Consider the following 24,740-nt stretch of genomic DNA (forward strand, 5'->3'; position numbering starts at 1 on the left):
GTATGAACCTAATGTTTCTGCCATCCTCAGTTCCTCCTCCCCCACATCTAAGTGCCTCTCAATCATCCTCTCCTATTTCTCTCACAAGTTCCCAGTCCCACTTGGCTTCATTCCACCCCAAGAGCTTCTAGTGCCATCCCACCCCCTCCCCAAGGCGTCCTCATTCGTCCTTTCATTTCAAGTGCTTTCACAGAGATACTGCCAACTCAACTCCTCGTTCCAAACTTCCCCTCGTCCACTCTACTCCAGTCCCCTTGTTTCATTCATTCAGCCCTAACAGAACAAGCCCAGCAGTAACACAGCCACCGAGTATTTTTCTCAGACCAAAGTCCTCGATGTCCACTTCTCCTGGTCACCCTCACCGCAGGCATCATAGGTGAAACAAGCACACTCAGTTGCTCTGTGGCTGGTAGACATGTCCAAACAACAGAAAGGGCACAGCACACCCTCTACAGGTAGGATCACTGGAGATCTTTACATATTAAAACTGAAGTTGATACCTGACACAAAAGTAGGCCTTGCCAAACATCGTGTTTCCAGTTGAAAACTCAGAGGCACTGCACCACAGCATCATGCATACTGGAAGGGACCTTTGGAGGTCCCCTTGTCCAATCTGAAAAAGCAGGTTTTACCAGAACAGGCAGCTTCGGCACTTGTCCAGAGAAGCTCTGAACACATGCAATTCCACAACTTCTCTGGGCCCCATCCCCTTGTTCGATCACCCTCACCGTAAATTTTTGTTGGGAATTATATCTACCAGCATTTCCCATAAAGTAAAATATTAAAATGTATTTATCTGCCATCCTATACTGCTATAGCACAGCAGATAAATGCAACTTAGAACAAGCACACAAAGAATAAATACTGTGTCATCTATACCATGCTCCTGTTCTGGAAAGCTGGATAGCTCAACACTAGCCCACACATAAAGCTTTCTTATGTTGCTGTTAGTAGTAGTACTCTGTAAAGACTGTCATTCTCAGGAATTTTCTAAATGATGTTCTGTTAAACATTTCTGCTGGACATTACTGGGGAGGCAAAATCTGAGCTTCTCAAAGGAATGTGCTACTAGCTTTGAAAAATTCAATTTTTGTCTGATAGAAACAAGGTAATCTCTCTCATCCCAAGAAAATGAAGGTACGGGTTGCTATCATTAAGGAACTGGACTTCACAACTCAGCGTATTTCTTCTACTCCTCCCCTCCTCCCTTGACCAACTATCTCACACAGGCAGGAATTCAAACTTGGTTATTTTGGTGTGGTCCTCCCAAGGATTACTCCTTAGGCAGTTATCCTGATTTTTATGACTACATAAATATTCACCGGAAAGAAAGACAAGGAGAATAGAACTAACAGAACAAAGAATAAAAAGACAAAAATTAAAAAAAAAATCTTTTAATTGCCCACAGAATGATGTTGGGAAGATAATGAATAAAAACTTAAAGCACTCCTGCAGGAACATATGTTCAACCTATCTGATATTAGTGAAGCTGGTGGGATGATTCACATGAATGTAATGCTAGAAATCAAGATATAACCTCTTTAGAAAGAGCAACAATGGAGAACAAATGGCACTGTGTGCCAAAAATGTCATTGTCTGTTTCTGAGTCACTGACAACAGAAAATCATGTCTTAAGAAATAAAGTACAAGTCAGGATACTAGCTGGGGCATGCTACAGATAGGAAATCTCACCTAGCATGGTGCTTAAGCATCTATTGCATCTTGTTGGAAATAAAAGTTTCATTATCACAGTGGACATAACACCGAGTGAGATAACCTGGAGCTTTCATACTGCCATTATCAGAACATGCTTGAAATTTCTAAAAATTGAGGACAATTTCTTATGCTGAGAAATGTTAAATCCAACCCAAGGGAAAGCTGTGTTCGACTTCATCCGGACAGATAACAAGTACCCCACTGTGTCATAGAGAACAAATACAGAACAAAGACCGTTCCTGCCCCCAGGTCTTAGAATCAAAGGACATATTCCCAAACATATCTTTGCAAAACGACTTAAGCGGTCCCACCCCCTGCCCACGCTACCCCCTCAGCTGTGCTGACAGAACTGTTTGTAGCAATGCAGAGCGAACCAGTTCAGGGAATCAGATCTGAGTTAAACCAGAACAGGGCCCTGATCTGAGCCAAAAAAACACCTTTCTTTCTTCCCCTCCCTCTCCTTTTTTTTTAAGAGCATACTTTTAACTTATCAATTCTCAGATTCGGTTCATTACCTGGTGCAACGGAGGTGACAGAACAAGGCAGGGACATACAGCTGCTGCCTGGAAACTTTTTAGCCTGAACTGCCCATATGGGCAAGAAAGAAATACAGACAAAGCAAAAGGAGGACTCAAAGTATCATTGTGATAGAAAATAGTTTATTCTTCTAAATTTCAAACTTCGCTATTCCAAAATACAAACATTTAAAATAAAGTATCTTGAAACCTCCCCTGATTTTTGACTTATTGACTGGCACGTCTCAAACACGAGTTTGCATTTTTAACAGCTTTGATTTTGATGGCTCTGCTTGCTCAGAAATATTTCTCCTTGATGTGGAGGTGGGCAGCTATGTTAACACAGCCTTGCAGCTTGGGAGTTATCAATATACAGATACACAATTCCCAGTCGTTCAGATTTTATTTCACAAGATTTAATCGTATGCTTCAGTGGGGAGATACTCTTTCACTACATGGACTATTATTCTTCAAGAGAGATACAGATTGTGTGCATGAGCACACCTACTTATTCCTCATTTCATCGTATTTCCATAATGCCTTTATATAATGGCTCTTTCACTACCAAGTCTTCCTGTTAACATATTTCTCCTTTGAAAATACTTCCAGTTTTGTTTTTGACTGTGGTGCCTGTTTTTATTTAAATTCAGTCCACTTACCCAACATCTTATTTCTTAACATGGGTTTATAACACACATGTTCTGCAAGAGGAACTACGTGTTCATTTGTCAGGAAAAAAGCCGGATCCTTTCAAGTTTACTTGGTTATACTCTAATGCTTATGACAAGAAGGAAGAAAGCAAAGAAAGAATAGGGTTGAGCATCTTCTCCAGTTAAACAAGACCAAGACTTGCGTGTATTATATACTAATGGTGCTATGCATAAATACGACATTTACTCAAATGTGCAGCATTTTGAGGCTTTGTGGAGCCTGGCTTGCAAAACTTTAAAGGAAACTGTAAGCATTATGTTATCGGTTGGGCTTGGTCTTAGATGCAACATCCAAGAGAACCTGAAGTGTTCCTTGGCACGCTGACAACAAGATCCACCAGAGCTGTCTTGTCCATTTCTCAGACAAGCAGTTATTACTCTAAAAACCAAGGCCACTCTCCTTCCAGCACAGAGGTATATAATGGCTGAAAGTACAACTGGGCGCTAACTCACAGCATCCAGCAGAAATAAACCAAGCATGAGGTCCACTATGCCTGTTTCTAAGCCAAAACACACTTCACCTAAGGGATGACGAGAAACAGGAGAACCCGTTTTTCCCCTGTCCCACCAGGAGCTTTCGTCACGCACGCTGCATAAAGCTGACACGGTGAAGAAAGCTCAGTAGGACAGCAGAGTGTGTACATTGCAGCTGAAATGTCCAGAGAATTCAAAACAAATATCTTAAAAGATTTAATTGCAAATAGAAAATGGCAACTTTATGAAGCTTATAATTCAGACAAATCCAGACTGGCTGTCTTGGGAAATAGTTCACAATTTCCAAAGCTATCTTCCTATTAAATCTCATATTTCTTATCTACATCTTTGAGATGCCTAGGGGTACTTAAGAGTAATCAAGAATATTTTCAATACAGTCAAAAACATTTTTCAGTATGTCCCTCTCAAAAAAACATTTAGCTTAAACTTTGCCTTGAAATTGTCAGTAAACAGGAAAACATCCTTATTAACCCCTGATAATAAACTAAAAAAAACCAAACCACAGAAACTTGAACAATGTAATATGATGGGCCTGACTCAATGCACAAGCATCAAGAAACATAAACACTGACGTTCAGTATCACTGGTGCTTCGGCTATGGATCTGCTTCCAGTCAACACTGGAACTGGCTCATTTGCAGGCCAGCCAATTCTTATTTTCACCACCATCTCTCTTTCTAGGCATACGATAAGGAAAATTTTCTTACATTTGTCTGTCTGAGGAAAAAAAAACCCACGACTGTTTGCTGACAGAAGGGTTTCCTGAATTTACCACCATACTAAATATATTGATTCAGCTAATATGATAGTTGCTAAAACAATACTTGTTTTAGGTGGGTATTAAAAATCAATACTTCCAAGAGTCAAATGTCTATACAGCAGGCTTAGGACAGGTTGGCCCCCTTCAATTTCTGCTGGGCAATAGGAAGCTGGAAGAATACAGAAGCTACAGTAACTGTAAAGCACGAACACCTAAAATTAGCCTCTACATGGTTCATCTTTCTGGATACCTGCTCAAGAGAATACAAACTGCAGCACCAGAGAGGTTCCCTCAAGCTGGAAGTCAATACTCTGCAGGAGAGTGCAGCAGGAATAAAAGCAGTTACATGAAGACTGCACCAGCCCACAGCGCAGGACACCATCCTCACCAGCAGCATCATTAATAATTAACTCACAGGAGCAGACTGCTCAGGAAACCGGTAGAGGGGCTTTCACCAGAGTCAGTTCAAGGACAAGGTGACTCAGGCTGCGCTGAAGCCCAGACACAAGACTTTCAGCCCCTCCTCTCCACTCCCAGCCACCATCCCACATCCCTTCTGATGATAGCACTCGTGCTATCGAGCGAGCTGATGCAACGAGAAAGGAGCATTTTACACCTCTTGCTCTGGATCAGCTTCCTCACCTGGCTCACTCTGCAGCCAGCCCATCCATCCCTCACATGGCCGGAGGGTCGGGGCAGGAGGAAGAGGAGTGCAGCCCCCTCCAGCCATGGGGATGTGGCATGAACAGGCTGTGAAACGGCACCCTGAGCCCTCTGTTAACAGCAGAGAGGGTCTGTAGCTGGAGGGAAACAACCCCTGGGTCCCAGCCTAATTCCTAGAAGCACTCAGCCATAAACTAAAAAACATTACTAAAACTGGCGCTAATAAGTATCTGATGGTGAGATGAGCAGAAAGGCAAGGATTATACAAAATTGAATGCTGTATCCTTTCACCTTCCCATAAGACTCAGTCACATGACAACAGCATAAGGCACACTCTGAGTAGCTAAACGTTAAGTTCCGAGTCCACACTCCAGGGTCTTCCTCTCAGAAATAAGGAACTGTGTATATATACATAATGCACATTCTAACCACAGCCCTTAAAACACTGAACAACATCCATGAAAAATAACCATTTAAAAGCCATTAAATTATACTTCAGGAATTCCACTCAGTGCAAATCTGTGAAGCTGATCTACGGGCTAAATAGACACATGTACGGCCACACTTATAAAGAGAAAAGATGTCTCTTCTAAGGCACAAAAAAATTTCATAGGGCAGCATTAAATTTCATAAGCAGATGTTTTCATGCCCACTGTTAACCAATTTGTTTCAGTAAGCGAGTGCAAAAAAATTAAAAAAGATATCCATTCATTCTTTGTGTGTATGCTTTACTTCAAACAATTCCAGGAATCTATTGTAAATCTAAAAAACTCCTCAGTCACCATAGCACATTGTTCCCCAAAGGAACAGTGGGTCAAATTCAAAGTACCAGCAATAGAGTCGCATTCAGAACTTTTTCTATAGAGCCTGGAATGGACAAAACCTCCAAAGTCAGCGCTGAGTCTTCAGGGGGAAAAAAAAATAAGGTTGTGAACTTAAAAGAAGAGAGAGACCAACAGACAAATCCCCACTGAGTAATTATAAGGAGAAGCTCTCCCAAACATGAGCTAACTAGCACATAAAAGGCAATTCAGTAAAAACCATGGTCAAGTCAACTAGCAGATTAACATGCACCCATAATTGGCTACAAACACTGGAAAAGTAATCTGAAGAAAACGGACAAAATCCAGGCACTGGTGAGAAAACGCCAATAATTAGAGGTATTTCAGTAAGGCAGACAGCACTCTGAGCATGCACTATGCTTCTGAAATGATGATGCCCTTGTCCGCCTCCAGCTGCTCCGTACTGTTGGCCTGCTGGAAGTTTCCATCTCATTCCTACGCCTACCAGCATCTGCTAACCTATTTCAGACAAAAGAAGTCAGGTCAGCTTAAACACTATAAATACTACACCTGTCCTAACCCACCGTGTTTTGACTGGGGCGGGCTGGGGAGTGCCCAGACTAACACCAAGGGTGGCACATCGGACCTCCCAGCAGAGATCTTGGTGATGGACACAGCCACCGCCTGGGCTTCTCTGCAGAGCGACCCCGCAAAGGCCAGTACTTCTCCCCAGCAAGGAAGGGTTCTTATTTCCTTTTGAAGGAAAGGGAAATGATATCTGAAACACTCAGAACGCCGCATCTGTTCAATTCCAAACCCAGAGGAGCACAGAAAGGGCGCTCCCCGTATTTTACACTGGTGTCACTCTGGTGATACTCTCTGTCACGTTAAGGGTCTTCAGTCCCCAAGATTTTAGTCTTCCCTACACAACATCATTTTTTTACCTTTTCCTACATATTTACAAAATACTTAATTTTAACATCCCACAGGCACTCTCTAACCAACATGCCACCATCAGGCAGCTTTACCATAGGCAGCATGAAGCGCTGCCATGCTCTTCCACCCGCAGTGTCATTAAATTCCAAGAAGTTCCATGGAAGCATCAACGATTGCCAAAAGGACCTCACCTTTTTGCTGTATTAGTGATATTTACACTTCTTTGAAGGCAAATATTGTCACTACCCTCCTCTCACTGTGTCACTGTGCAGTTAAGACCAAAGACATCCAGCTAGCTTTGTAATCTCTGTCGATTTTATAACACCTCTTTTGCCAGGGATGGTACATCCTGACCAAGGTCTGTCCTGAACAAGGGACCTGCTTATTCAAACTCCTTAGCCAAAAACTTAATTCAGAAACAGTGCAGAGTGGGTGCTGCATTTTGTGAGGACCCGTTAAGCCGGTTTACAGGAGACTGAGCAGCTTGGCTCATCTAATGCCACAGCTGAAAGTTAACTATCTGGGAGGAAAGCAGTACACTCTATCAAAAGCCTCAGTATTTAGCTTTGAAAGAAAAAAGAAGCCAACACTTCTCTAAAGAGCAAACCGCGTGGTTTTTTGAAAGGAACTACGGACAGGCAAACATCTGACGTTTCAGAATAACGAGTTTTGAGTTATCCCGTTGCCAGACGGAAACCAACAGTAATAATTTAAACTGAAAAGTTCTCTATGTTTACATCTGGATAACTCAGAAACGACCAACGTTCCGTGCGGCTTTCTAAGCTGCCAAACCAACTATGAGAAACTTCAAAAAGTAGTTTCCACTCAGGTATAACTAGGAAAGCAGGGGTCGGAATGAAAACGAGCACTGAAGCCCAGCTACGTCATGAAGTCAGGAGAATCAGGCTCACGCAGTCACTTTTAGTCATTCATGACTGTACGGAAAGCTCGCAGAAAGCTTTACAGGAAGGTCAGAGGGAAAACTGACGAGTCTTGTTTTGTGACGGCAGCTGACAGCACCGAAAAGCTGCAGCAATGGCTGCGAGCGTGCACTTTGAGGAAGAAAAATATGCTTTAAACTGTTTGGAAAATGAGAAGCGGTTACGGTTATCCTCCGCTTCGGTTTCACTCTCCACGCAGGCCACCCGTTCCGGAGGTGACAACACTTGGCGGGGCCGGGGGGGTCGGGCCCGGTCCCGGGGTGAAGGTGAAGGCTGCGGCCGCCTCCCCCCGTCCGCCCCAACGGGGGTGTTGTGAGGGCGGGCGGCCCCGCTCTGCTTTGAAACCCGCTCCCGCCGCGCGGAGCCCCGGGACGAGGGCGGCGCGGACAGCGCAGGGGGCCCGGCCGCAGGCAGACGCCGCTGCCGCCCCCTTCCCTCCTCCTCCTCCTCCTCCTCCTCCTCCTCCTCCTCGTCCAAGCGCCGCCGCCTCACGCACGCCAGGCCCCGCCGGCCCAGGGCTGCGAGGGAAACCCGGGCGCCGCCGCCCCCACGCGCTCGCCGCGGCGGAGGCGAAGCCCAGTCACCCGCCCGCGCCCCCCTTCCTCCTCCTCCTCCTCCTCCTCCTCCTCCTCCTCCTCCTCCTCCTCCTCCTCCCACCTCAGGGCCCGCCAGCCGCTCCCCGCGCCCTGTCGCCCCGGCGGGCGCCTGCCCGCGCCGGGCCGCAGCACGTACCTGGCGCCCGTCGCCGGCGGGGCGGGGCGGGGCGGGGCGGGCGCGGCGCTGTCACCGGGGCACGCGCGGCCGCTCCGCTCCTGGCACCGCCCGCCCCCCCCGGCCCCCTCCCCCACCCCCCGCCGGCTCCACTTCCGGGGTCCGCGCGCGGTGACGTCACGCGGCGGGGAACCCGGAAGTGGAGCGGGAAAGGCGGCGGAGGCCTCGTCCCCTCCTCCGCCCGCCGCCCGTCCTTCCCCTCGGGCCCCTGCGCCCAAAACGCGGCCGAAAAACTGCGTTCGGGGCCTGCGCTGCCCCGCTGCGCTCGGCGGCCTACGGGGAGGCCTCTGAGGGCTCTGCCCGGCGGCCTCGGCTTCCCCCGGGGAAGTTTGTTGTGGGTTTTTGGGGTTTTTTTTTTGAGGAAGCTCGGTCGCAATAACGTCAGGGTGGGTGTTGTCCCCGCGGGGGAGGCGGCGGGCAGCGCTGAGCTGGAACAGACCCGGCCGGTAACGGCGTCTGGGGGTGCGCCGTGGGCTGGTAGAGCTGGGCGGGAAGGTCGTGTTTCCACTGGCAAGTGTCCCTGTTGATAGCTTGGGGATTTGTAAAAAAGAAATGATTTGGGATAAATCGCGCCAGGTATTCAGAAGTACATGAATTATGAAATAACAGTGCGTTGGCCTGTAGTAGAACACCAGCCGGCGCCAGCAGTCCCAGCTCGCTTGCCCTGCCATAGCAAGAGGAAGCGCATCGAGCTTCATTTCAGAGGTGTTGCTGTGAAAATCTTTCCAGGTTTGGTCGAACGACCGCATCAGGCAGGTGCTCAGGTGGGGCTTCCACCTCTCGTGGCTCTACACGGGAAGGTTGTGAGCTGTTCCTGTTGCAAGGACAGCGCAGACGGGACACATACCGTGCATGCCTCTGAAATGTTGCACCCCCTCTTAGCTCCAGGTCACAGACCACTGAGCTAGAGGCAGGGACAGGTCTACATGGGGGAAGAGAAAGCGTTTCTCATCCAGGTTGCTCCCAGCTGCCTGTTACGACCAAAAGCAGCAAGCTGCTTGTATATTCTGCTGTCGGTGGCTTTCTGAAACACCCAAGGAAGGAATAAATTAAATGCTTTTCTTCTTCAATGCAGAAGATACTGCAATGTCTTGGAGAACTTGTCTATTTAAATTTTACAAATTACAGTTGCTATTCTGCCATGTTCAAGTATTGAGAAAATATTTTTCCCGTATTTGCCCTGTTAGAAAAAAGTGGTGCTTAGCGATCTTTTCTTTTGATGAGACATTTGGGATGCTATACGACAGCGCTGTGATTGAGGTGTAGGCCCTCAGCTCTGACTGTGATCTGTAGCAGAACAGAAGTCAGGGTTGGGAATCACTTAATGAGCATTTTTTGGTAGCCGTACTGATGTAAGCAACTCTACCCTCCCACTCGAAGTTCATGCCATCTCTTCGTAAGTATTGCCAAGCTGCAAAGTGCATCTGGTTAGGACTAACTCGAGTTAAAAGTAGTCAGTGTTTTCTGTTGGGGTCTTATCTGGTTCACCATCATTTTCCATCTCTTACAGTTCCCACCAAAAAAACCCAACAAACAACCAAACCCAAAAACCAGACAACAAAATGAGCTGGTAGAATGTAGGAGTCAGGAACAAGTTTCAGGGGTGGCTCGTATGAGAAGTACAGGTTAAAAAATGCTCTGCCTGTGATCTTGATACAGCCCTTTACAACTACAGGTCCAGGGAAGGATTCAGGGAGGAAAAACTTTATCAAAATGGGGAGTGGGAGGTTAGTGGTTTTGGAGATACTTGAACAGCAAAGAACTACTGACCATGAATGGAAGCTCTTGGTATTCCAGAGAGGTGGCAGGTTGAAAGGGGAGGTCTCCAAGTTAGTTAGAGGACTGACCCCAAAATTCCAAATATCAGCAATGAAGAGGAAACAGAGGTGGTGTGTGGTAAATAGTGATTTGCTGGAAGCTGGACTTTCATCTTCTGTTAGTATGTAGGACTGTGGAGTTCTGGTGTCTTTATAGAGTTCTGTGATCTACAGTAATACCAGTAATAGGCTCATACTAGCAAAAATACTGGTACTGGTGTACCAAAACAGTGTTCTGATTCTTTTTCAAAACCTGTGTCTGTTTTAATCTTCAGTCATCTATCTCTCCTAATGTTAAAGCGTTCATAGATGGCTACAGGTATGTTACTTAAGCCCAACGTTTATCTGTTGCTTGCTGAATGTCCAGTAAGGTTCCTAGTTCAGTTTGCAGAAATACCATTTGTGAGTAGTTACATCTGAAATAGATGGAAGCTGTGATTTCCCTACACAAGGTGCTATAGAACGTCAGATGTGTTGAAAGTCAGGTCTGCATTATTTTCAGCTGATCATCCAGGACTGTTAAAACTGCTTTGCCTTAATTTCAGTTCCCAATTTAAGCAAAAACGTCATTTACTTACATGGATTATGTGGAGGTAAGTTAAAGTTTGAAACACTCAGATGCAGTAGAAATGGAAAACATCTTCAAAAGCTAGGATTTTACCTGTGTCTGGTAAATGGAGATGCCTTTCAAAGAACACAGAGATAAACAAGGCATCGAACTGTTGGTTATTCTATTCATCCCATGTGGTGTGTGAAACAACAGCCCCCTGCAAAAAGAGTATGTGTTGTGTAATTAAAACGATCTTGGGCTGCATGTTGTTAACGACTGCCAGTGTGTCTTGAGTCTGTAGGAGGTTACAGACCTAGTTAAAACTGATGGGTGGATTCAGTGTTTGTTTTGTTGTCTTTCAAAGCAAGATAGCCTCTGTGATTGTAAAGGAAGCATAGAGAACATGAAGAGGTTAAAACTGCATAGAAAAAAACATCCTTTTTGTATAAATTCTGTCCAAATAAGCTGGATTGCGACAACTCGTACCCAGCTGGGATGACTCTCCTTAGACTGCGCAGTTACTCAACATTATGCAGACTTAGTCTGGGTTTTGCTGCACTTGTGAACACAGATATGAACAGAAGGTGTGGTATGTTGCTGAGTGGTGCTGCCCAGAGCAGGTATGTCACTCCAGTGCGATCAGAGTCGCTTTCACACGAGTCAGATCAACAGCCTGGTGAATCTAAACTGAAGTAAAGGAACCGATTCTCCATGGGGGATATTGCTGAAGGTGGGGGTGATGATAATTCAGACCAGAATCATCTGTTAAGGTGGATGGGGTGGAGGAGACTGCAAAAGCCTAAGCTGAAAAGCAGTTATCGGGCACGAGGGAAATGAGCAGGAGGTCTTTCTGGGGACTGTGATTAGTTTGTGGACATAATCTGTGCAATATAGTCATTGATGAGACAGAGATACGAATTTGATGTGCATCCATGAAATTTGCAGATGACACTACGTTGAAAGGTATTATGAGTAATGATCTTCTTGAGAGAGAAACGGGATAAAATTTAACAGCATAAAGTTAAAAATCAGACACTGGCGGAAAACCTTGGCTATGAACTCATTAGCTAGGGTAAATGAGGAGGAAAAAGGTCTCTTTTAGGGACACTAAGATTTCTTGAAGACCTCCCAATACCTGATTGCCAGAATGGTTAAGCCAACAGTCAGATGGTCACGGATCTGCAGGAGAGAGGCATTTCTCTTTTTTTCTAGAACGAACTAGACATCTATCATGTGTTTGCCTGGACTTGATCCCTAAAGGAGTCCTTTCTGTTTCCATGCCTTTGTTTTTTCCCTCCCAAATTATAAATAATAAAACAAAGGCCAGAGACTGTGTTCCTTTCCCATGAAGCAATTAGGAAATTGAATTTGAAAGAGAGGGAGTTTCAAAGAGAAAAATTGTCAACCGCTAGTCATTTGAAACAGCGGCGACACTGCACTGAAAACAGTACGGGGGGGGGGGGGGGGGGGGGGGGGGGGATCGAACTCAGAAACAAGACCCAGAGACTTTCCAAGAAAGCCATTAAACTAAAAATACTTTGTAAGGAAGGGGCCTGGGATGTGCTGGGAATGTGAGATAAGCAGGACAGCCGGCTGATGAAGGAGGCACCGACCTGGGCGAGTGGCTCCATGAGCATCTGTCTGCAGCACAGAGATGAGAAAAGCTGTTCTCACCGAGGGCTGCAGCCTGCATGACAAAGCTTGAAATTTTCAGTGCTGTCAGTATGAAAATACTATTTTTTTTTTTTTTTAAATTTAGAGGCAAAAAACGTAACTCAAAAGAACTGTATTGAAGATGGGAGAAGTTATTTTAAGACTTCATCATCATATCTAAAGAGGAGCACACCAAGGGAACCAAATATTTGTCGTGTCTATGACAAGTGATCATGGTCTGAAGACAGTTCTTATCACAGTAACATAAATACTGCTTTAACAAGGCTTATTTCAAATGGCTGAAAAAAATGTCAAGTCTCATCAACTCAAAAAAACTGAACAGAAAAGCTGAATGAAAATATTATGAATGAAACGATTTTGAACCCCAAAATGCAAGCTTCTGATGTATAATACTGTAGCTTAGTTGGGAATAGGGGAGAAGCTCTTAAGGTCGTAGATACAAACGCAGAATAAACAGACAAAAAGGGAATTTGGTAATGGATACCAAGGAAACTAGGAATTATTTGAAACTTGGGCGAGAAAAGAGTCAAAACATAAAAGGGGAAAAGCTGCAATATGTAGTATTTTTTATTCCCATTCTCTGCAATACGTTCTTCATGGTGAGCTCTTTGTTGTCTTAGATTTTATTTGTTTCTATTGATTTTATTTGTATTTTTTTGTCTTTTTAAAAGCTGCCTGCAAAACTTCAACTGGCACAAAGACACTTGAAGCAGAAAGCAAGATAGGACAAGAAATTTGGAATGACAGAAGGTGCCTTGTCTTTTTTTCCCATTTTTTTTATACCACCCGCTCACAATTAAAACTTTATCTCCTCCAGATGACACACAGAAGGTGGGCAGGATTTTAGAAGCAGCTGATGGATGATTGTAGCAAGTAGGATGTCTGATTTTAATAGCTATCCTGCAATGCAACTTTCATAAGCAGTTGTTAAATCCTCCTGTGGTTCAGCACTGGTAGAACACCACAGCCCTTTTTTTCCGAAGTACCTACGTTTCTGCTTTCAGCACCTGATGGTGTGAAGCGTTAACGTCTTTAGTTCTCAGTCAGGTTGCTGCTGGTTAAGAGCACGCTAAAACTCAGAAGCGCAATTCGCAACAGGGGCACCCAAGTATGGCAAAACTGATCATTTTATTTTACACGGGTTGGATTTACCTTTGCGATACATGTCAGGTGGTCTGTTTGTTCCACTTGAGCTTTACACCGAGTCCTGAAACTGAAGGATGTGATCTGGTTTATGAATTCTTTGCTGTGACAAAAAGATGTGAAGGCTACCCGGGTAGAGAAAAAAATCACATTAAAAAAATGCATTCTACTTCTGCTCTGTCGTACTGCCCCTCTTGTGTCACCTGCTTTATGAAAATTGTGAGATGATACCTAATGCCAAGCAACGGGTCTGCACAATAGAGGCCTCACTCCTGAGCAACTTCAACCCAGCTCTTGTCAGACACAGAACTGGAAAACATATAGATTACTTTAAAATTAAAAATTAAACTTTTTTTTTTTTTTTTTTGGTCAATGACAGCTGCTATTTCCAGGGGTTAAAAAAATAATAAAAATAGGCAATAGGCACAGCCTTGTCATCTAGCAGTTGCATGCAAGAATAGCAACCTTTAGGATGTGTGATTCTTGGGAAAAGTTATCCTGTGTCTTTTGGGACACAAAAATTCCTTCTGAGGCTAAGCCCAAAAGAAAAGATAGTGGGAGGAAAAAAAAAAAATCTCTTTAGAATTCCCTTTGTAGTTTCTTTTCATTTGTTCTTTTGGCTTGACATCGATGGAATAGGCTTTTTGTGTACTGTGTATAGTGCATAAATACAGAGAAAGCATTTCATGAAAAATAAAAATGTTAGCTTTCCTGACAAAGATGATGTGTTACCTCTTGAGAAGCACTTTTCACAAGAATTAAATTAGAAACTTAAAAAAAAAAAAAAAAGTGAAATACTGAAAACTCATGAAAAACCAACATTATTCTTGAGTGCTCTGCAAGGCTGAAAAACCTCTCTTTCTTTTGGCTTGAAAGTTTTCTTTAATTCAAAATTCTTATTCAGCTTGTTGTTTACACCCAGAATCTGTTTCTTATGTCTTATTCCTGGATAATTTATTTTGGTTCCTGCTATTGTGCCAAAAGTATGATACACAAATATTCTCAAATTTGTCTTCAGCAGTTTTTGCTGAAACTCGAACATACATAAATCTGTCGTGACATTCACTCTTATGCTTCATTATATGTTCTCGAGAGTTTTTACAGTCTGTTATGTCTTTGTTTTTCACTTACTGCTTTTGCATTTGTTGTAAAGATTAAATATATATGATCTATATTTCAAGTTACCACTCCTAATTCTTTGGTCCTGTATATAGTGGTTCAAAAAAATGCCAGACTGATATGAAAAGTTTTGGTGGAATGAAACAAAGATTGAAAGCAATGCTATTGACAGAACTTTATGGTCCGTGTTCTACTATTTACTCAGTAGATATATGGGTTTATGATGTAAACCTTGCAAAGTTATTTCACTGCTGTTACATGTGCAAACAATTTAATTGTACTTTGAATTTTGAAATATTGGATCTCAATATATGATTACATGATTTATTTTTGCAAGAGCGTACTTAGCATACCTATAATTTTTCTGTTCCAAACTATCAATCCCTCAACTCCACAAATGATTTTTGAATAAATTATGCATGTTAGAGCAGATGACTGCTCCAGGGTATTATATAACTTTTTTAAAAATTGTACAACTGTCATCTAAACAATTTGTGTACACATAAAATGGAAAAGAAATACATGTACCTTTTCCGTTATGTAGTTTAAGTGCATCTTTTGGAACTCAAGCTGGAAAAATGAGATCCCTAAAAAGGCACAGCACATAAGGTGCCAGCATTCTTCTGTTCATCCCACTTCTAACCATAGAAAGAATACAGTGGTTATCAGGGAGAGACCTGACAAAGCTGGACTAAGAAATCCGGTTGATGATCGACCATTTTAGTAGAGAGATTTAGACTGAATTAATTCCTATCCTGCCTATTGCCATGATAGACACTTTTTACAAAGACTAAACTCACAAATTACTGCTGCTACTGGCAGTCACAGTGACTTAATGCCCAAACTACTTAAGCAGATTGTAACTGTCACGTATTGACCAATCATCACTCCAGATGGAAAGAAACCAAAACAGCAACCAAAGCAATAGAATTAACAATATAAGCATAATAAAAAGCAACGATATCTCTTCTTCTTTAAACAAAACCAAAACCAAGCTACCAAGCTCCTGCAAAATAACCAGGTGTGTCCCACCTTGAAGCTGCTCAGATTGGAGGTCTGCCCAAATGTCACGGAGTGTAGGGTTAAAATGCAAAAGGTTTAACTAAAAAGTGTCTCCCTGCTGGGCCCGGAGAACCACTCATTCATACTGCATGCTCTCTGAGACAGTTAATTGCTGCGTGTGTATTTTGTACGCTGTGTGTGTATATATTGTGTCAGGTGTGGTCGCAGCCGCATCAAGCAAACGGCAGGAGCGATCATAAAACTTGACAGCTGAGCCAACACTGGGGAAGGGTGGGAAGGGGAGGCAATGAAGATGAAAGGGTTGCAGGACTAGTCAGTTTTGGTTCACAAATCCAAGAACCACACCAGGCATACACAGCACCTTCAAAACGTGAAAAATTAAACCACATTTTTTTGACTCTTTAGCTTGGAGGTATCTGCGCGCTGATGCCAGAGCCTGGCAGAGGTACATCTTGCTCAGTAATGCCGATCAGGGACCTGGATAGTTGTTGGAAATGAAGAACAGTCTACCATATTGTGGTCCATTCTTTGTCTGGAGAGAAGAGGAGGCCAGATGATTACCATTACACATTTGCGTTGCATTAATGCAACAACCTCCATCAAGCTGTCCACTCATAAAGTGGATGGGCGTGTGTGAAGTTAGGGAGCCTTAACTGGGATAGAAACTGATGGTGTTTGAAGAGACCTCATCCATTTGCTTCTGAAGAGTCTTCACAGCACGTGTTCATTCCTGAACTCAATACATACCTGCAGGTAGCATTCCTGCCAAGACTATTTCATTCCCGAAGCCACATCTGGTTTACTGTGGAAAGTAATCTGTTTGCTAGTCCATACGCCAGAACAAAAACCACCTGCCGTTTCAACTTCGTACCTCCCCAATATTCGTTCCATTCTCTAGGGGGAAACATAATCTCAATCTACATAATAAAGCCCATTTAAGACATGTTTATTATATGGAATGCAAGGTACCGATAAAGAGTCCAGAGCAGAGGCAAATGACTCCTTAAAGATGTTATTTCTGGAATGTACAGAGAGGTGAAAGTCTAAGTGAAAACAGCTACTGCATTTCTTGAATGATAACCTCGCAGCTGGTTGGTTTGAATTTTACATTTATAAAATTCTGGGTTCTCTATCAGGTTTGAGAAGGCATAGGCTTTATTGATATGTAAATAAGTGTTTGTAGCTTGTGAAAACAGATGTGCTACGGATTTCCAAGCGTAAATTAAAAGTTCAGAGAACTTAAAGGAAATAAAACCTGGGGCAAAATGCATTAGTTTATGTAAAAAACAGCAATGCATGCAAATCGCTTCCACTATCCCAGGTAACACAGGTAACTTAGAACAATGGGAAGACACAGATATTACAAAATGCATGTGGAACGTTAAGAGCTTAAGCCTTCAGACAAACCCTAAACCTGAAATAATTACCCACATAGGACCTACACTGCTTTATGTCTGTATGACAGTTAGTCTAGAAAATGAATTATCTCCCCATATATAACTGAGTTCCAGCAATACCCACACTAAAATATAACAAACATTAACCAATAAGTTTTTCAAGGATGTCTGAAAGTCAGTATTGAGGTGGAATACAAAACACAGTCAGGATGACACATGAAGAGCTATGTGATTCTATTTCTTGATGGACACCAAATATCCAAACGTTATTAGTCTTTTTACATAGACAACACAGATTATGGGACAAAAAAAGTAGTTGGATATCGTGTAATTATAAATTTCTGAAAATTGTTGTGTAACCGTTTTTCTGTCCTCTAGTGAACTCATCTAGGGACAAAATGTATATGATCATGTCATTGTCTTAAGGAAAACACATGGGGGTGCTTTGGTAATCATTTATCAGGTGTTTTCTAATGACTGAGTGCTTGTTTTACAGGAGTAATTTTCATCAATGTATTTATTTATCGGGAGAGCTGAAAAGAGATGATTTTTCAGAAAAAACTGTCCTGAAAGGGAAAAGACAAAGTTATGTGCTGTTGCTGCAAACCTCCACCATGAACAAAGTTTGAAACCGGAGTATGTTGTGGCAGACACGGGATGCTCTTTGAGTCAGTAACTGTAGAAGATGATACCCGTTGAATATGATCACCATTATGCGGCTCTTGGCCTCATTTCTAGAAGGAGAAGGGATGTGACTCAGGGCTGTGTAGACACCAAAGCTGTTGGAGCTTGGATCAATTTACTGCAGAAACTGGATAATGAGCTATTTTAACATTAAAACGCTTTCTTCAATGGGAGACTATTATAAAGTCTCTCCTCGGAGATGGCTGCAACCTACTCACAGCTGAAATTTTTTCACAGAATCACATATGTTGTCATGGATCTAAAGGGCTTGATCTGGTAGTCATCGAATTTGAACTAGCCATGACTGGAGTGGCTCCTTGTCAGCTTAGGGATAGCTGTCTACTAAATTTAGACAAAGAATCTTAACTCAGATGATCACTTTTATGTCATTAGTACTTGGTAATTGCCAGTTCTTCCTGAGACGCTTCTTACAGAATCACTTTTTCAGCAAAAAGAAAAAAGGGTCTGGATTTATTTTTGCCTGCTTGCATGATTCCTTGCTTTCTAGAGTGGGTTTTTTTGCCACCTCTATATCATTGTTTCACTTGCTGCAGTAACAGCTAGCAGTCAGTTCCCAAATGCTATTGCTAGACAGGATTAATCTGGTTCCTCCATCATTTTACTGATGGGTATTACAAGGCCCTCAGTGATACCTGCTCAAGGCCTTGCACGCTTTTCTTCTACTGCCTGCCTGGCAACGTCAGTCGGCTCAGCCTGCTTCCCAAGTGTTGGGAGTCCAAAGGTAGAGCAAAAAGTGAGCTCATCTTTGCCCACTTCCTGGGACTTACACTTAAAATAGTTTTAGAGCCTCTGCTTCCACTCATACCACTGTTTACAGCATGGACTTAGTGCAGAGAAGTGGCTCTGCACCAGCCAGGACCTCCTCAAGATCTATATGCTCGCTTAGAAATCTCCCCGTTGCCATCAAGTTACTCTCTCATTTCATGCCTAATTGGGCAATGGGTCTAATTCCTCGGTCTTTTGACTATTGCCTTGGAAGTTTGAATAGTGTCTGTCACTAAAAATGATTGCGCATATTTTTAAGGAGTTCCATAAAATAGTTTTATATCAGCATATAATTGGTATCCCAGCTGAGAGGGAAATGGAATATTTCTGTCAGAGGAAGCTAATTGGAAGAAGCCAGCCTCATGCCTACCTCGCACTGCTGTGAGGATGTAGAGATGAATCAGAGAACATCCATTTGCCGCCGTGCATATTTCCCGAACAAATAGCTTTGTTGCCTGCAGTCTCTACAAAAGCCCTCTCCTGGAATAAAGCATGATCTACGGGACACTGTTTGTCAGGGCAGCAGTCACTAAAAGGCAGGGTTATGTCTCAATGCCTATCTTTTCGAAAATGCTCTCTCTCTCTCCTGCCTTTCTGAGTTTCATTACTATTAACGCCATCTCAATTTTGCCCTGCTTCTGATTTTATTAACTACCTTTCAAAAGCAGCAAGATGTTAAGATTTGGAGCACTCTGAACTGGATGCTAAACTAATGTAATTAGAGATATTCCATGCCATGCAGTCTCCCATTTAAGCCTGTTTCGTAAAAAAGGCTAAGCATACAGAAATGTTAAATGAGAATTAGGCGTAAGCATTAGCGATAACGCACAGTTACCTAGTTTGTGCTATCTGATCCAATTCATTGCTATAAATATAATAATTTCCTTTTAAGCTAATTCAGCTGAGCCAACAAGGCCAGACTCAACAGACTTGAATCCTTATTTTTCACTACCTTTCCAGGAGCAGTTAAAATGGCCAGAATGCAAGTGGTCAGGCAACACAGGGCCCACACTGCAGCCAGCAAATTTGGCTCCTGTTGCCTTCTTTTATTGAGGCTAAATGTAAATGTGAGACATTTTTGGATCAACAAGTAGTGTCGAAGAGCCAGGACATAAAATACAAAAGCAAAACTCTGCAGCTTTATGAACCCATCACTCTCCAAAATGAAATTAATCTTAGAATCGGCAGAACTTTTTTTGTAAGAGTATAGAACTATTGTTTTATTAAGAAAAGCCAAAGAAAGCAGCAATCTGTTATACAAGTACTCCTAATTTTACACACCTTACAATGTAAAAAAGATCAGCTCTTTCAAGTGTCTTTCATTTCTCTTCAATTAAGGGTTTAAGTTTGAAGTAAGCAGTCTTGATAAATTAATGGTATGTTATTTAGCAATCTTGGTTATACAACTCTTATTATTACTGCAATTTTATTGAACAAATGTGAATTTTGCAAAAGTATCTATCCAGCATAACTGATGTTGCCAAGACGATGTTTCTTTTATGCCCTGAAGGTCAGCTAATAGGATCGCTACGCTGCCACCAGACCGAGCCCTGCTATTTCTCAGTCAGGATTGAGGGACAAGTTCAATTTCAAACACACATTACCTTGCATTCAGATACACTAAAAGACATATACAGAGATAGGTTTGGGTAAGAAAAACATCCAAATAAAATATTCTTCAAAGATTCAGCTTTTATTCAGGCTAGTTATTCTGTCTTGTCACCTTCGCACTGTTAAAATTATAAATATACTTTTGCTAAGAAAGACAAGATTGTCCTAGTGCAACCCAGTGGGTTACTGCTGAATTAATTTGGCAGGGAGGAAGAGGCATAAAGAATTTTATTTTTTTTTTTTTTTTTTAACATGACTATTTACAGATTATTCCAGAACCAGGTGTGTTGTGAATTTAAAGGATAATAACCAGTTTGGAATAACTCCCCGTATGGACATTCCCATTGCAGAGTAACTGAGGGTTTTTATTGTGGGTTAGCTCATTTCACTTGCAACGTTTATCCTATTCAGAGTAAGTGTTTCCCAGAAGGGGAGCTTTTTCAAAAAAAAGTATTTCAGTCAGCTTCACCACATAGACAGGAATTCACTTTATGCGGCTATACAAAAAAGTTAATTACGCACAATAGATTTTGATAAAATAAGGAAGGATATTCTAAACTCCAGCTTCCACGTACACGAGCACATTATTAGTATGGCTTGGAGCACGTGTGCCTTATCTGTCAGAATACCATACCTACCATCATAGGCAATCCCTGTAGCCATGTTTGAAGCCCTAAGACCACAACTGATCTTCAAAGGTGCAATACAAAGCAAGGAAAAATTGTTTTTACACTTCCTCACTTCTCTATGATCTGAAACGACTATATCAGCAGCAGAGGAAAGTCTGTTTTATTCTTTAAATAATATTTTTAGCATTTTTGAAGCACCAGCGCCTCACAGCCCTTTTGTTGATGTGGTGTTGTAACAAGATCTTTGGAGATTCGTAAGATGGTCTCCGTTTTCATTTTAAGTGGTCTGATATTTTACATGCATGATGAAAAAAAGTAATTAAAAGGAGGGAAAACTCCCTTTCGGATTAGGCTCTACAGCAGTGTTAGGGTTATGGTTACCCATGATGCTGCTGAAATCTTTAGGAAAAAAACGTGTCTTCCTCCTATTCGAGTGGCCTGAGTTATGTCCGTAAGAGCGTCTACGAGAAGGTGTGGTGGAAGCAGGAATAGCTGTAGCTCAGATTGCAAGATCTTGCCAGGGTCCTTCATCAGGCAGAGGAAATGGTTCCCTTGGACTTCCAGTGCAAGAAACAAATAGAAAAATGATGGATTATTTCTGTAGAGCTAAGGAAATACTAACCACACCTTCAGTATAAAAAATACTGTCACAATAGCCACCTGTCTAACCCAGCTATTTTCAGTCTTTGATGAAGAACTTTTACTGAAAAAACATTTAGTATTTGGAAAATCTGAATATCAGACAGGGCTTACTTTGAAAATTGAAATTTGACTACATTTATCAGAAATAAATATTGTATTCTTCATAATTTTCTCAGTTCACTGTTAAGATAGGCCTTTGAGCCTATCACTGCCTGTGAATAATTCTTTTAAATAAAAAGATGCTTCTCAAATCTTTTAAAAGCTGCTAACAAGTTTATCTGTAATGTGTCTTTTAAGCCATATCTGGATGTTAAATTAGGATTCGTGAGGGCAATAAAGCCGATGCAGTTTTGCTTGGGAATAATGGCCAAGCATACTCATCCTGGAGCAGCTCAAAAAGGACTTCAGACCTATGACCCGTAGCTGTCCTTTTTAATCCATTTTGGGTTGTTTAATGGCAGGACTAACTAGAACACAAACACCAAGGGAGAGAAAAGGTCCTTGAGTGACGCTAACGGGGGGCAGGCTGGCGCTGGCTCCAAAACGGCCGATGGAAGTGTAGCACGGGTGTTTGCTTAGCACGAGCCCAAAGTCGCATTATTTTCAGAGTGAGTTTTAGACTTTTAAAACAGCTCTTGGTTTGTCATTCAGGTTTTATGCCTCCGCAGTTTCGAGATACACCCTCCTTGTTTTGTGACACTGACATTTTCATATATTGTTGCTCGCCTTATGCATGTGTGAACAATTGCTGCCTGGATGGGGTGACTAGACAATAACAGGGGAACATTCTTCAGTTTAAAACTCCTACTCAAGATATATATTCCTGCGCTTTCTAGTCCTGTCAGTTATAACTAAGCCATTAAGTTAATCATGTTGAATTCAGAAAAAGGTGCTACCCAAAACCTGTCAAGGTAATTATTCTTCTTTATCCTCTGAGGTAGGAGTGCTCTGTGTCAAATAAACATTTTTTAAGTGTTCCACCATAACTTTCTCCTCGTCTTCAAGATCTGCACCTTCTTTCATCTCCCACCTGAAAGAAAAAGAACTTTTTATATTTTTTTTAAGTGTTTTAAACCAGTTTTTAGAACAAGAAAGTCAATACAAAACTTAATTACTAGAAATTCATTGCCCTCCCGCAATGGTGGGGTACGGTAGTTGAGATTACTGAATCATACAAAATACAACCCCCAATAATCTTGCCCCACACAACTGGCACGGCCACAAGGCAATTGACACAAGTGGTCAAAACTATCACAAAACTATCATGAAACCTTACTCATATTTGTTGTGATAGTACTTTCTTTTTCTGTTTTGTACCAGACACGCTGGTAGAGGTGGAGGCCTTGTAAAACTAGTAGAGAAAAAGTGGAAGAGCTAACAAGTGTTTTGGAAGGTAAGTAGATGCTCTCAACACTGTGTAAGTTTGCAGTGAAAACTCAAACACCGCATGATGTCCAACCTAAATATTTAACGTGAATGGTCATCGTTCTCTTGCAGTGACGATACTACACCACAAAATACCACAAAACTGACTGGCTTTTTGTTTCCTTAACCATCAGGTGTACCTATCACACCAAGAAATAAACGACGTATCACATTCTTCCCTTTCTCCATGTGAATACTCAATTCTAGTTTGGGATAAAGTCCTAATACCATTAAAACTGGAAAACCGGAAAAGCGAAACCCTATGAAGATGATTTTGCTCTTCTCTAGCAGTTAATTAAATATAAAACATGAAGAGTCACACAGTATTCCCTTGCAGAAAATCAGGATAATAAATGCAGAAATAGTGCTGATACATAGTCAGCTAAACTTTGTATCACTCTAATTATGCCTACATAATGCCCAGCAGTGTGGCTCTATCTCTTTTGACAAATTTTGTGGATACTTAAGAGTTTGATACCCCTTTAATATTAATCTCTTTCTGTTCTAAGTAGATAATAAAAGTGTAGGCTTCCAGTTCAGACCAGCTGAAGACAAAAGGTAAAGCATGAATACTGAGTACTGAAATGATATTTTCAAGTATTAAATCCCATAGATTATAAATGACCCATAGGATGATCCCGTAAAGCACAAGGCATGTAGAGGAGCAGCAGAACAAAGGCTGCTTTTAGGAAACTAATGTCAGGAGCAATACTTTAATCCTGTCCCCACACTTGTTAGGTCCTCATTCAGACTGTGAAAAGCAGAAGGCACACACGGGTCTAGAATGGTGACTAAATCAAATATAATACACAATGGTGGGAAGAGTATTTGCATTCATCATATTTGCAAAAAGCAAACAATCGCTATTGGCAATAGAGCATGGTGTGCACTTGTAGCTATGTTTAAAAGCTGACTAAAACCAGAACAAGGGCTCTGTAGTACAATCTGATTTGTTAAAAGACAGTTAGGAAAAAATATATGCATTGAACTTGTATAAATTAGCATATATACATCATACCTTTACCTTAAAAACTGAATCTGACAGCCCACATTACTGCCTGGAGTGAAGAAGTATCAGAACAAGCAAAGCATACGATGAATAAAATTATAAACACCGCATGGCCCCGATCAAAGTTTTGCAATAATTGACTTCCTATTACTCCACTCATATATGACTACGATCATACTTAACCTTATCTGAACGTTAACATTAGGTGCGGTTAATTGCCATTATGTCTGTCTGCTTCATTCTCCATTTTATGACATGGTTGTAAAACCTGGCTACGTGAACCCTCAGCACCAGTGACGTTTGGAAGCATCCCAGGTGAATGCTGTTGAACAGGGTGACTGCTTTCCCTCTTTCCTTTTGCTAATATGCCAAAGAGCCTCTTCACACCTAGAAAGAAGTCGTGCAAGCCTTAATTTGAATTTATGGTCCTCAGAGTCATTCTGAAACACCACTCTACCGGCCGAATTGATTCATTTTAATTAATTTGATTTGTTGCATATTTTCAAGCAGAGGAGCTGTTTGCTTAGAAGGACGACAACAGAAAAAGCTAAATGGAATACATTCCAAACAGTTATTGCTGGAGGTATAACACAGAAATCTACCAGTCTTGGCTAATGGAAGCTTAACAATAAATCAGCAGATTCCTTTTAAAGACAGTGACTTCATACTTGTCAGCACATTTCATTGAATCTTAAACGTTAGTGTTGGTAAAAATCTTCAATGTCATCCAGTTTGGACATTCTTTAGTGTTCACTTTATAACAAGTTATTACTAATACATTACATTATCATTTTATCAAAAAGTAGTCTATTTTTAAAGCATTTAAGCAGGTCCAATGAGGATAAGAACGTCTTCTATGCATTCGCTTAACGGTATCCATGAATTAAAGATCTATGAAATGAGCTTGACAAACACCTGGTCCCTCATCTAATTTAGAAATTTT

General features: G+C 41.9%; 2 protein-coding genes across 13 annotated transcripts in view; both read right to left on the reverse strand.

The window, feature by feature from the left end:
• Positions 1 to 8,365, reverse strand: part of ARB2A (ARB2 cotranscriptional regulator A) — a 266,094-nt gene extending 257,729 nt beyond the window's left edge. For all 3 annotated transcript variants that reach the window (XM_074932814.1, XM_074932813.1, XM_074932812.1), the window contains exon 1: positions 8,250 to 8,365. The gene's annotated coding sequence lies outside the window, so the exon portion shown is untranslated. The remainder of the gene's footprint in view (positions 1 to 8,249) is intronic.
• A 9,092-nt stretch (positions 8,366 to 17,457) lies between these two features.
• The window catches only part of KIAA0825 (KIAA0825 ortholog), a 251,648-nt gene continuing 244,365 nt past the window's right edge, over positions 17,458 to 24,740 (reverse strand). For 7 of the 10 annotated variants that reach the window (XM_074933019.1, XM_074933017.1, XM_074933022.1 and 4 more), the window contains one exon: positions 17,458 to 22,393. In XM_074933019.1, coding sequence (XP_074789120.1) covers positions 22,279 to 22,393 — 115 coding nt within the window. In that variant the 3' untranslated portion in view covers positions 17,458 to 22,278. The remainder of the gene's footprint in view (positions 22,394 to 24,740) is intronic. The other 3 variants (XM_074933015.1, XM_074933014.1, XR_012635634.1) reach the window with 3 other exon arrangements.

The sequence above is a fragment of the Athene noctua genome, chromosome Z (assembly GCF_965140245.1).
Source record: "Athene noctua chromosome Z, bAthNoc1.hap1.1, whole genome shotgun sequence".
NCBI lineage: Eukaryota > Metazoa > Chordata > Aves > Strigiformes > Strigidae > Athene > Athene noctua.